The sequence below is a fragment of the Musca autumnalis genome, unplaced genomic scaffold (genome assembly GCF_047663935.1).
Source record: "Musca autumnalis isolate F117 unplaced genomic scaffold, ASM4766393v1 scaffold_1, whole genome shotgun sequence".
NCBI lineage: Eukaryota > Metazoa > Arthropoda > Insecta > Diptera > Muscidae > Musca > Musca autumnalis.
Genome location: NW_027411644.1, coordinates 236,854,696 through 236,868,628, shown reverse-complemented (window position 1 = coordinate 236,868,628; position 13,933 = coordinate 236,854,696). Strand labels below are relative to the sequence as shown.

Here is a 13,933-nt window from a genome sequence, read left to right as displayed (position 1 = left end):
TTGATACCAAGTTACAAAAAATGTATCCCTGCGTGTAAAATAATCGAATATGATTAATGATTAATAATTTTTGCTGGTGTGGACGCACAAAGTAAATGGAAAATCCCCAATATTTCACATATTAGCGACTATATAATGAATTTTAAAAACAATCGAATTCAATGGTTTTTAAAATTGTTTTTAGAACTTTTGTATGGAAGAAATTCGTCAGCTTTGCATTGAAACACACATTTTATAATATCCACAACTCGATTATGTAGAGAAACCATGACGCTTCATTCATTTTTCGAGTTTTTTATAAAATGCTCAAAAATGGTATTGTAAACAAACCATGGCACAATTACCCAGGTAGTGGCATCGTAAAATTTTGAATATGTTATGTCAAAACTTTCTTTATGTTGTTGGGGAAATTACCACAAAAATATTTTTTATAAAGGGATTTGACTTTTCATATTCGATCAGCTGGTGTGATACCACTACCTGCGTGTAAAATAATCGAATATGATTAATGATTAATAATTTTTGCTGGTGTGGACGCACAAAGTAAATGGCGCAAGGAAAATCCCCAATATTTCACATATTAGCGACTATATAATGAATTTTAAAAACAATCGAATTCAATGGTTTTTAAAATTGTGTTTAGAACTTTTGTATGGAAGAAATTCGACAGCTTTGCATTGAAACACACATTTTATAATATCCACAACTCGATTATGTAGAGAAACCATGACACTTCATTCATTTTTCGAGTTTTTTATAAAATGCTCAAAAATGGTATTGTAAACAAACCATGGCACAATTACCCAGGTAGTGGCATCGTAAAATTTTGAATATGTTATGTCAAAACTTTCTTTATGTTGTTGGGGAAATTACCACAAAAATATTTTTATAAAGGGATTTGACTTTTCATATTCGATCAGCTGGTGTGATACCACTACCTGGTAGTTCTGCCATGAAACAAACCTACTTGTTGCTTTTGTGTTTAGAGGTAGTTGACATATGACACGAAATAAAAACATTCCATATCTACCCACGCAGGAAATGTGGAGACGTAATTTTATCACATTTTTGGTGTGGACGCACAAAAATCCCCAATATTGCACATATTAGCGACTATATAATGATGAAAAATTTCATGTCATATGACATTTACATATAGTGTAAACTACCCCTTACTAATTTTGAAGTTTTAGGAATTCAGGAAAAACAAGGGTTCTATAGATTGTTTTCATTTAAATCTACCTCTTTACTTATACCATGCAACGGCGGATGTATTCTATAAAATGTTGTTCACCTATAAAAAATGCTATTAATAATAGTCTGGTCTGGTTACCCTAAAATTTGTAACAACTTGTACCAATTGTTGCTGGAAGTCGTCTGTTAACATAGACTAATAAAAAGATAGACGAAGGAATACTCAATTTTGCGCCGTAAACCTACTCAAACAAGAAAACTCAAAAAGTTCGAAGACGTTTTTTGGGGAAAATGGCAATATTTTCATGGATATTTTTGTCTGAGGATATTGTCCCCATCAAAAACTAACCCCAAGTTGCCTTTTGCCAGAACAAAATATTTATTAAATTGTATTTTTTGGCATTTTATTTTGAGTACCTCTGTAAACATACTCAATTCGAACATACTCGGTGAGAGCATTCCGACGTCTATCTTTTTATTAGTCTATGCTGTTAACACAAAAAACCAGCAAAAGAGAGCGATTCGAGAGAGACATTTTGACAGTTCTTTCACTGAGAGCTTGCAAATTCTTGCTGGACAAATTTCTTCTAGCAAACACTTGCAAGCTCTTCTTCTTCCTGAAAACAATCAATCAGCCGTTTTTAGTTTTTTGTTGATTTATGTTTGTGAACCTTAAAAACAATTTTATTGTGGAAATAACATAGTCTAATTGTATTGTTTTATGGAGAACAAATTTGTTAAGTGGAAAAATACTTTTTTGTTTCATTTTCTTTTTTATTTTTAATAAAATACAACGTGTTTGCTTCCTTTGTTGGCGGACAAATTGTTCGTTTTGACAAGTCAGCTGATTACTTGCTGGGAAGTGTCTGTTTACTTTTTACAATTTTCTAGCAAAAGAGAATAAAAACCCCTTACTCTCTGAGAAAGTTCTTGCTGGACAATTCTTGCTGGGAAAGTAACCAGACAGACTTATTATTTTTTGCGGAAATGCTTACTTTTTTCAAATTTTATTTAAAGATTGCAAACAGTAAATTTTGGCTAATGGATGCATAAATTTGTATATTTATTTTAATTCTAATTTTATTACTATTTCTCAAACGAGTGCAAAGGACTTTCCCAATTTTTCTTGTTATTTTGTGTAAAAAAATGCGGAAATTTATTTACAAATTTTATTTTTCTTTTATAAACCGGCAACAAAACAAACAACAATTTTTACATTTTAAGCAAAAAGACAATAAGAAATCTTTCTTTTTGTTAGTTAATACGGCGTTTATATTATAGTTTTTTGCAGGGTTAACCTTCTTTATGAGGATTTGTTTGAAGTATATACAATGGAAATGACATTTGAAACCCAGACCCACTGGGTTAACCTTGTTATATATAAACGGCCTATTACGATAGGCAATTTAGCTACCAAGGTAAATTTATAGAAGGGTATGTGCATGAATTACAACAACTAACAAATTTACAAAAACAACATTGTTGGTATCGAAAATTAATTGTCAAAGAAAATATTGAATAATAGGGTCGTTCCAAAAATTTCCTCAGGAAAAACATAAATACTTTTTGAAAATCTTCCAAAATAGAACAAATTTGAATGACAATGTAAATATAAAGCATTCAAGACTGTGGTAGGTCATTTTTGCTACAAGTTTAGGAAGAAAAACAGTATTTTATGGAGGCAAATTTCGATGTTTCAAATTTCATGAGTAGACCCTATTACATTTTGAAAACTAAATTTACAAAAAAAAGTAAGAATACAGCTGATTGTCACTTCTACCTTCTATAAATGTACCTTGTTAGCTACGAGCAATTTCTCGCAAATTTATGCTCAATAACTCGATAATTTTACTCGTTAACGAATGTTGGCATCCCAACTTTGAGTACTCGGTTCGAAACAACTCGATATCGAATCACATAATTAGGCCCCAGGTTCGATCAGTTTAAGACCACTCTGGAATCGTTTCAACAATTTTCCCTATTATAAGGGTATCATTTTCTTCGGGGACTAGTCCATATTTCGTTAGATAACAACCCTAAAGCTTTGTTTTAGAACTAAAAAGTTTTTACGACTTTTGCACATTTTACCCGAAAAACCGTTCCCGTACACAAAAAAGTTGTAAAATGTTCACTTCTCTTTAAACAAAAATGGCGCTGAATTACGCTCTCTTTAAAAACTTTTTGCTCGACAAATTTGATCGTGTAAAAAATAATAACATGGTTGCCGGCGTCTGATTGGCTGGTACGCCGACTTTGACATTTGTTCCAGTTTTTTTTGACGTATTTTCCATTTTTCCGTTTCCGAACTATTTCAAAAAACTTTGGTGTGACAACAATTATTTTACAGTTCTCTCTTTTACGAGTTTTACTGTTAAAAAGTACAGGAACGAAGCTATAGTTAAATCACGAATGGAATACCCGATTTGGTTAAAACTTTGCTCATTGTAACAGTTCATCAAATTCGAAGATGATCTCTATCGGTCCACTCCTTCCTGTACCACCACCACCAGAGTTCAAACTTTTTGGCTTAAGTACAGGTTGAGACCTGTAAGTGAATAAATTTTAAAGTTTATTTAGAATAGTTGTTGTGATTCTTATGACAAAAGTTTATCCTTTTTTTTGGAGACCTTGCCAAAAATAGTTGTAGTAAGTTAATGTTATTGTATAGACCTCGTATAACGGTACTTGTCTATATAACGTATTTTTAAGGTTTTAACCACCTTTTCCAAATCAATTATAAGTGAATTGATAGTTCGGGTTCTCTATGTATAGAAAACATCAGCACCAAACGTTATAGATATAAACACACACTGTTATGATGTACCTCCCATATAACATTACCTATTGATTTCGCCTATTTTGAGAATTTTACAATTCTGTTTTTAGAGTTCTCTGTAGGCAGATTACACTGTGCGACAACAAAAAAAAATGACAAGGAAAATCGAGTAGATTATGAAAGTAGAGCTAAAAATATGAGACACGTGTATCGGCGTTTTTAAAGTTTACGTCGGAAAGTAACCAGGGGGCAAGTTCCGCCCATTTTAAAATTTTTCGAAATATTCGAGTTTAGATATCTTGGAATCCTTGCATTTCAGGTATATGTATAGTGTCTTTGGCAACTTTACTTAGGAGGATGTGGGAAATATTTTTGTTAAAAATATTAACCCTCATGCGGTTCATCAAAAGGGTCTTTTTTGTCCTTTTTTCGAAAATCTTTCAAAAACTCATTAAAAATGTGATCGTATCAAATCCGAATATTCTACAAAATTGTTCGCCATAAAATTTTACTGTAGTTCTCAGAACACACCAAATCTGTAACTCTTGTCTAATCGCCAGGAATCTCTAAAAATGAAAAACACTTTTTAGGGTTAAAGTCAGACTTCATCTGAGTTTATTCAGAATTGTCCCACAAAACATAATTTTAGAGAGATGATGTCAGAGACAAAAATATTCTTCGTCAAATTTCACCATAGGTCACCAAAGAAATGAAATGTCTATTTACATTCTATAGCATGAAAATATCAGTATCAATTTTGCTGAAAAAACATGAAAAAAATCCCAATTTTTTTGATGAGAATTTTTTCCTTCTTTTTTCTATTTTCAAAGGATGAAAAATTTTACACAAAATTTCACTATGAGTTACAAAATAAACCATAAATCTATGTACACTATTTCCTTAAAAAAATTAGATTACAAATTTATATATATTAGGATGAAATTATATGTTTTAATTTTTGACTGTTAATTTTACATAATTCCATACTGGATCAAAATCTAGCAAAAACCTTTATTTTTTTAGGAATATTGTTAAAGAAAGAAATGTTCCAAATGAAATTTCATTATGAGTCTCTGAATAAAAGAAATCTGTAACCATAACATATAACATTCTTAGCAGCACTTGTTTTTGATATATAGGTTGTGATTGAAAAATATAAATAACTTATTGATGGTTTTTCGTTATAAATTCATACAGAAGATGTTGTGCGTTCAATTTAAACAGCTTTAAAAACATTTGTGGTGAATATAGATTTGAAAAATATAAAAAACCCATATCGGACCTGCCTGAATTGCGTATTTTTAATACTAGTGAAATTTTGTGTAGAATTTTTCATCCTTTGACACTTTTCACCTATAACCAAGTTTTATATTACTTCCATGTATCAACTACACCATTTTCACATGTAATTCGAATAATTTCAGTTGTAATTCGAAACATTTCACTTGTAATTTGAGAATTCCAATTGAATTTCGAATTATTTTATTTGTAATTTGAAAATTTCATTTGTAATTCGAATTATTTCATTTGTAATTTGAGAGTTCCATTTGATATTCGAATTATTTCATTTGTAATTTGAATTTTTTCTTTTGTAATTCGAATTATTTCATTTGTAATTCGAATTGTTCCATTTGTAATTTGAATTTTCTTCATTTTAAATTCCAAATGAAAAAATTCGATTTACAAATAGAAAAATTCAAATTACAAATAGAAAAATTCGAATTACAAATGAAATAATTCGAATTACAAATGAAAAAATTCAAATTACAAATGAAATAATTCGAATATCAAATGGAATTCTCAAATTACAAATGAAATAATTCGAAATTCAATTGGAATTCTCAAATTACAAGTGAAATGTTTCGAATTTCAAATGAAATAATCAAATTACAACTGAAATCCTTCGAATTACATGTGAAAATGGTGTAGAAAAAAAGAAGGAACAATTTTTCATCAAAAAAATTGGGAAATATTTTCATGTTTTTTCAGCAAAATTGATACTGATATTTTCATGCTATAGAATGTAAATAGACATTTCATTTCTTTGGTGTGACCTATGGTGAAATTTGACGAAGAATAATTTTGTCTCTGACTTTGAATAAACTCAGATGAAGTCCGACTTTAACCCTAAAACGTGTTTTTCATTTTTAGAGATTCCTGGCGATTAGACAAGAGTTACAGAATTGGTGTGTTCTGAGTCCTACAGTAAAATTTTATGGCGAACAATTTTGTAGAATATTCGGATTTGATACGATCACATCTTTAATGAGATTTTGAAAGATTTTCGAACAAAGGACAAAAAAGACCCTTTTGATGAACCGCATGAGGGTTAATATTTTTAACAAAAATATTTCCCACATCCTCCTAAGTAAAGTTGCCAAAGACACTATACATATACCTGAAATGCAAGGATTCCAAGATATCTAAACTCGAATATTTCGAAAAAATTTAAAATGGGCGGAACTTGCCCCGCCTATTTTGGTTACTTTCCGACGTAAACTTTAAAAACGCCGATATACGTGTCTCATATTTTTAGCTCTACTTTCATAATCTATTCGGTTTTTCTTTCCCATAATTTTGAAAAAAATTGAATTTTGTTGCACAGTGTTATTTTCTTCATGTTAGTGTTATATGTCAGTGTTAATGGTCCATGTTTTAGGATAACTGCCTATGTAGCCGTACCTAGCAGGTTAGAATATTTTAGGGACTTTTCCAACAGAATCACCCGTAATTTGGCATATCGTGTTTTCGATGTACACAAAGGGTCCACATTTATTCGGAACCTTCACAATCATCAGGGTAAAGTCAGAGCCTCGAATACTCGCTCGAATTCCACACGCGAGTGAAACTCTTCTCTAATTCGAGCAAGTTGAGGGGGGAAACTTGCCCCCTCTCCAACACCAAACAAAAACTTATCCCACCCCAAATAAACTTTCCCACAACCAGCAAAAATATTGCACCCAAAACAATTACCACCTCCCCCCAAATTTTCACTCGCGAGTGAATCGGAGCTCTGGGTAAATTTCACAAAATTCTGAAAACTCCTGCATAATAAATCATTTTTGGGCAAAAACGTTATTAAGCCGGTATTCAAGCATCCAATAAATGAAAGTCTTCATTTCCAGGTAAAGGTTTATCTCATACGAAAACTGTGATTGTAGGGAAAATTGTAGACAAAATTAGATTTTGATTTGAACATTGATTTAAAATCAATACATTTTTTAAACGTCAGAAATAAAAGATTTTTGTTTGTTTCCTTGATTTGGGTCACAGGCATAGGTTATATCTATCTCTGTTGGCAAAGTCTACTGATACCTTGTTGCTTGTTTTATTCTCGATTGGGCCATTCATATCTTATTAATCGTTTTGTTTTTTACTATTTCGTTATCTCTGTGCAGTTATCATATCGAAAATGATTTGTCAAATTTACGTTTCTATCAAACTTCAAATTGGTTCAGTTTATGATTGAGGTTAGAAAACTGCAGTTTAAATAAAAGTACAACAATTACTTCATTAAAGTAAAAGTAATAACAGAAAGGTAATGAAGAAATTTGTAGACGAGTTCACAACGTAACGGAAAGTAGTTTTTTTAAAGTAACTCATGTAGAAAAGAATGTGCCAACAAACCATGAAATTCTATTAGAAATTTCTATCTCAAAACATGAACGGGGTTACAGTTTGTAAACATATTCATACTATAGAATTTCCACAACCGAAATTACATACATACCTATATCGATAAGCATATAGGAAAATAAACACCTATTCGTAACATGTAGTTTTTATTTTTGTTGTTGTTATTATTATTATTAGTTTCAATGTACATACGAGTATACTATTCAACTACTACTCTGCATTGCTTGACACACATTTTTGCTCCTTAGTTTTAGTTGTTTTATTTATATCTAGTATAGAGTTTGGGTTGTGTTTTCATTTTCTTTACATTACATTTTAGTAGTTCATTTGATATTCTTACGGTTTGCCTGACTGTCTTGCTGCCTGCCTGTCCTTTTTATACAAAGCCACAGTGTACTTGTATATAATATACAATATATATGGAATATAAATAAATACAATAAGCAATTATAGAAAATATTAAGTGCAATTTTCTTATCACCATAAATAACAAATCTCAACAATATTTTTATTATTATTGTTCGTTCTTTTTTCTTTACTCTTTCTTTTTTTTACATATCAAATGCAAATCAAACAAACTAAAACTTCGATACTAATAGCAATTTCGTTGGAGCCTCACGTGAAATCATTGCACCTGACTTTAGCGTATCAATTTCCGCAGAGCCAATTCAATGCACTGAAAACTTTAGTGGAATCACTAGATGCATCATGTGCCTCCAATTGGGAATTACGTTTATATTCACGTGATCCCAGATTGGCTACCAAACAAGTACATATCATTTGGAAACAATATATTACACATATGTATATTTTTATGTTCTTATTGTTGTTGTCTTTGCTGTTCTAATTAGTATTTTATGTTATGTACGAAAATCAACAGCAGTAGCAGCAGCAAGAAATGCATCAACTGCCTCTCCATGTAGACATGATGTAATAAATATATGCGATTTTTGTGTTTCACAGGTTCACAAAGTCGTTTATCCCCACAGTCCACATGAAATTGATGAATTGGAATTACGTATAGGCGATTATATTTATTTAAATAGTGACGCTGTTGACAACTCATCGGACGGCTGGGCTGAAGGCATATCTTGGTTAACTGGGGCTCAGGGACATTTGCCAGTTAATTATACGGAACGAACTGCAGAGTCGGATGCTTGGACCCTGCATCGAGTTGTGCAATTGTCAAAATCAATAACTCCTTCACTGACCTCAAATGAGGAATGTGATTTAGTAGATGGTCGTAGTTTGTCAACGGAAACAGAAGACCATTTAAGACATCGTGACTTGACACAAGGTAAATTTCCATCATTCCCCTAACTTGCTATGAGTCAATTTAAACAACAACAACAACATGTTTTCACTTATAGCTGGTGTACATGCTTCCGAACTAATTGAAGGTTCATCATTTAATGAAGATTCCGAACAAAGTGTGGAGAAATATCTACGCAAAACTCTAAAACCCTGTTTAGATATTCCAAGCATAGGAAACAATCATTCATCGAATCACCATCAGCAGGCCACACCCTTGATTGAAATCACACCCAATAGTATGTCAACACCAAATGCCAGCGGTGATATTAAAGTTGAACCCATACCAGCTGCTCCGCCGAAAGCCGATGATACTCTCAGTCAACATTCTGCTGAAAATTCAATGTCGTTATCATCGAGAAATCGCCGAGTTTACATAATGCGTCATGGTGAAAGGGTGGATTTTACATTTGGTACATGGATTCCGTATTGTTTTGATGAATTCAATAATTATATGCGCAAAGATCTCAATATGCCTAAAACGCTTCCAAAAAGGTATTTCTAAGTAAAATGGGATTAGTTCTTAAATATTGGAAATATGTTTTTTTTTCTTTTTTGGTCCATTTCAGAAACAACATTCCGGATGGCTGGTTAAATGATTCACCCTTAACAAATATTGGCCTATATCAGGCCAGTCTAATTGGAGAGGCTTTATACGATGCAAGAGTTCAAATTGATCATGTGTTTTGTTCTCCGGCTTATCGCTGCATACAAACCTGTACAAGTGCTTTAGAAGGTAATATACACAAAAGTAGTGAAAAATATATACAGCCCAATTATGAATGTCAACTCCCCGTGAGTTTTCTCACTTTCTCCTATAAGTTGCAACGGCAGAAAGACATAACTCACGGTGTTTTCATTCATAATCACCCTGATAATAATACCCTAAGAAAAGGAAAAAAAACTTTTCGTCACAATGCTTAACTATTCAATGATATCATTTGTAGGTCTTAAACTGACGGGAAAACATAAAATAAAATTGGAACCTGGCTTATTTGAGTGGATGGCATGGTATCCGGACGGTGTACCAGATTGGCTTACAAAGGAGGAATTACAAGCGGCCAAATATAATATTGATACTGAATATCAACCATTTGTCACAGTCAATAATCTGAATGAATCGATTAAGGAAACAACGGAGGGATTTTACACTCGTAACTATGACGTTCTAAGGAAAATTATCGATTCAACTGGTAAATATTTATCTACACCATTTTCAAAGAATTCAAGGTATATTTGTAGAAGGTAGAAGTGATAATCAGCTGTGTTTTTACTATTTTTTGTAAATTGGGGTTTCAAAATGTAATAGGATCATGATACAATAAGAAGGTAGCAGCAACTGTCCTTTTTGGTAACATTAGATGTCATAAATTCAATGCAATTGACACATTATGTTACCATCAGCTGGGCTGATAATGCTACCGTCTTATTGTATCATGAATAGCATCTACTCATGAAATTAAAAACTTCGAAATTTTCATCCAGATTGATTCAATTTGTTCTATTTTAGAGGTTTTTCCAAATGTATTTATATTTTTCCTGAGAAAATTTTAAGAACGACCCTATTATTCAATATTTTCTTTGAGGTCAAAACCTTATTCAATATTTTCTTTGAGGTCAAATACATGTATTTTGTTTTTGTTTTTTAAACGCACACGCAACACGCAAAGTTATAGGTTTTGCCCTGACATTACATTTTCAATAACAACAATGTTTGTTTTGTTGTTGTTGTTGTTGTTGTTGTAGCAACGCATATACAGTGGCGGCCATATAATTAAGAACGACATCATATTAAAAAGTATTTGACTTGCTACGTTCCAAATATTTGAAATACGTTCCAAATATCCTCTAGTGATATGTGTGGATATGGCGTCTAATGCTGTTGTAATACTATACATTTTCCGAAGTCCATGTTGATGTTGGGCAACTGGAAAACACCTTCTCATCGTGGGGAGGAGTAGCGCCTCTAGGATCTTTGCTACTGGCGACAGGAGTGAAATCGGTCTGTACGATTCACCTCTGCTGGCATCCTTGCCAGGCTTCAGTAGCGGGACCACCCTGCCAACTTTCCAGGCATCCGGTACAACATGGGTGGCTAACGATAAGTTGAGAACACTTGTTAAATACTCAACTCTATTGATTATCCTTATTGAATTAATACCACGAGGCCAACAATCGTTGTTTTGAATTCAGATTTTATTTTAGAACTAACTTGAAAAACATAAAAAGTATACACATAAACTTCTGACGTATAGAATACAAAACTCAAAACGTTATTGATGTAATTTAAACAAGTGAATGTTTAGTAAAGAACAACAAAGTGTTTCAAAGTATTCAACACTCCTCCTCATTCACTTTAAATTGCATTTTTGACAAAGAGTTTCATATTTCGGCTTTGGTAAAGGTTTTGTTAAAATGTCAGCAATCATTTCTTCTGTAGGACAGTAGCTGCATGTAATGATCCCTTTCTTAACATAATCCTTTGTTAATTTGTACTTGGTATCCATGTGTTTTGTTTTGAAAGAAAACTTATCATCATTCACCAAGCGAAGACAGCTTTGATTGTCATTAAAAATGTGTGTTGGTTGATTAACTGGTCGCCCTATATCATCCAATATTTGTCTAATCCATTTAACTTCTTTAGCTGCTTCGGAAAGTGAAATATACTCTGCTTCACAAGTTGAAGATGCAACTAAAGTTTGCTTTTGACATGACCATCCAATTGTACCATTATTGTAGAAAACTATTCTTCCGCTATTTGATTTTCTATCTGTGCGTTCTTCAGCCCAATTTGCATCCGCGTATCCAATGAGACCTTGTTCTTTTTCCTGGTTACTTAGTAATAGTTTCATAGTTGCGGTTGTTTTCAAATATTTTAAAACTCTTTCGCATTGAGTCCAATCTTCTAAAGTAGGCTGAGAAACCTTTTGTGCCAATATACTTACGGCTGCCGAAATATCTGGTCTTGTGTTAACAGATATATATAAAAGATGCCCTATAAGCTTTCGGTATTTAGTATTTGTTTCTAAAAGCTTTGAATTTCCTCCTCCTTTTCCATAACTTATGTCCATTGGGGTACTTGCTGGCTTTGAGTTACTTACAGCGTGTTTTTGTAAAAAGTTTTTGCCCATTCGTTCGTCGATTTCATGAACGAAGACACAATTTGGTTTTCATAGCGGTTGACGTTTGTATTCGTGTGACAAACAAATGAGAGCTTTTTATTTTCGTAACTTTTTTCGTTTTCGTAACAAAATCAGACGAACGAATACGTCAAAAATAAACGAATGGAAAAGACCCATCGTTTTGAATGAAAATTAAATAATTTGTGTAATAAATGGCACAAAACACACGAAAACTGGAAGGGAATGCAATTTTATTTATTTTCATAGAAGCATACCCGTATATGTACATCCGTTTCTTCATATTATCACAATTATTTTTGGACAAATTTGATTAATTTTTTTCGTATTTTTTGCTTGTCATCTTTTTATCGGGGTTGCCATCAAGTAAGACATTTTACGTGCAGATGCCTTCGCAAAATTCACAAAATAAGTGTCATGGAAACCCTGAAATATAAAAGCTTTTATGAAATATACGAAAGCTTTCAGATAAAAACGAATTGTTCGTAAAATTTTACAAGAACCAAATTTTGAACGTATACGTTTTAGTACGAACGGTTCGTGTGACAGGCAAGCATTTTTACAAAAACACGCTGTTAGACCATATTCATCCACAACTCTTTCAATATAATTCGTCTGACAAAGTTGAAAATTTCCGAATTGATCTTTCGATACCTCAATTCCTAGATAGTGCTTTATTTCGCCCATATTTGTAATAGGGAAACGACTCTGCAAGAATGATGTTACAAGTTTGACTTGTTCATTAGTATTACACGCAATTATAATATCATCTACGTATACTAGTATGTAACAAACTTTTCCTTTTACAATTCCCGAATATAAACACAAATCATTCATACTCTGTGTAAGACCCAATTCTTTAAGGACTTCATGCAAAACCGAATTCCAAGTTCTAGCTGCTTGTTTCAACCCATATATACTTTTCTTCAGAAAACATACCAATTCCTCGTTTTCATTTTTGAATCCAGGTGGTTGTTGCATGTATATTGTTTCAGTTAGCTTGCCGTTTAAGAAAGCTGTCTTGACATCCAAATGATTAACAATGAGATTTTCCTTTCCTGCGATAGACAGCAAAATTCTGAAGGAAGTATGAGTCGCAACTGGTGCAAAAACCTCATCGTAATCAACACCGTACTTTTGGGAGAAACCTTGAGCCACTAGCCGAGCTTTGAAACGACATATGTCACCATTTTCATTTCGTTTCAATTTGTAAATCCATTTACATCCTATAGCCGATCGTCCTTCTGGAAGTGTCGCAAGTTCCCAAGTCTTATTGTTTTTCATCGATATTTGATATTTCATCTATTAATCTTCTTGGCGGTATTCCTTTATTGACTCTAGATGAACTCTTTACTTCATGTCCACCTGTCTCCACATTGTGCTGTGTCACGGGCGTTTCGTAGAATGTATTGTCTGCACTTGAGTTATTGATACCTTCTGGCGTTTCTGAGAGTGTACTGTTCTCACTTGAATTATTGATTGCACTTTCATTCAAGAAACTTGAATCAGATTTCTCCTCCTCAATCAATAATTGATTATTTAACTGCTTTTTATTGGAACTTAAAGAAACAGATACTTCATCTGCTTCACCCTTTACGATATCTGTAAAAATTACATCTCTACTAATAGTTACCTTATTAGTTGATGGATTATAACATCGAAATGCCTTTGATTTACAATCATAGCCAATAAATATCATTTCAGTGGCCTTTATGTCAAGCTTTCGCCTTTTCTCGTCTGGGATATAGACATAACACTTTGAACCAAAGATATGAAAATTTTCCAAATTAGGCTTTATACCATACCACAATTCAAACGGTGTTAAATTCGTTGTTCTGGTGAAAACCCGATTCTGAATATAATTGGCCGTTGAAAT

The 13,933-nt window shown here is 32.6% G+C and overlaps 1 protein-coding gene across 9 annotated transcripts in view; it reads left to right on the top strand.

The window, feature by feature from the left end:
* Epp (Ecdysteroid phosphate phosphatase) overlaps positions 1–13,933 on the top strand; it is a 30,565-nt gene that overhangs the window by 11,314 nt on the left and 5,318 nt on the right. For 3 of the 9 annotated variants that reach the window (XM_073960557.1, XM_073960556.1, XM_073960555.1), the window contains 5 exons: positions 8,206–8,375; positions 8,570–8,903; positions 8,977–9,412; positions 9,487–9,653; positions 9,865–10,110. In XM_073960557.1, the coding sequence (XP_073816658.1) occupies positions 8,206–8,375; positions 8,570–8,903; positions 8,977–9,412; positions 9,487–9,653; positions 9,865–10,110 (1,353 nt within the window). Of the gene's footprint in view, positions 1–7,426; positions 7,509–7,775; positions 8,006–8,205; positions 8,376–8,569; positions 8,904–8,976; positions 9,413–9,486; positions 9,654–9,864; positions 10,111–13,933 lie in introns of those variants that run through there. The other 6 variants (XM_073960560.1, XM_073960561.1, XM_073960559.1 and 3 more) reach the window with 5 other exon arrangements.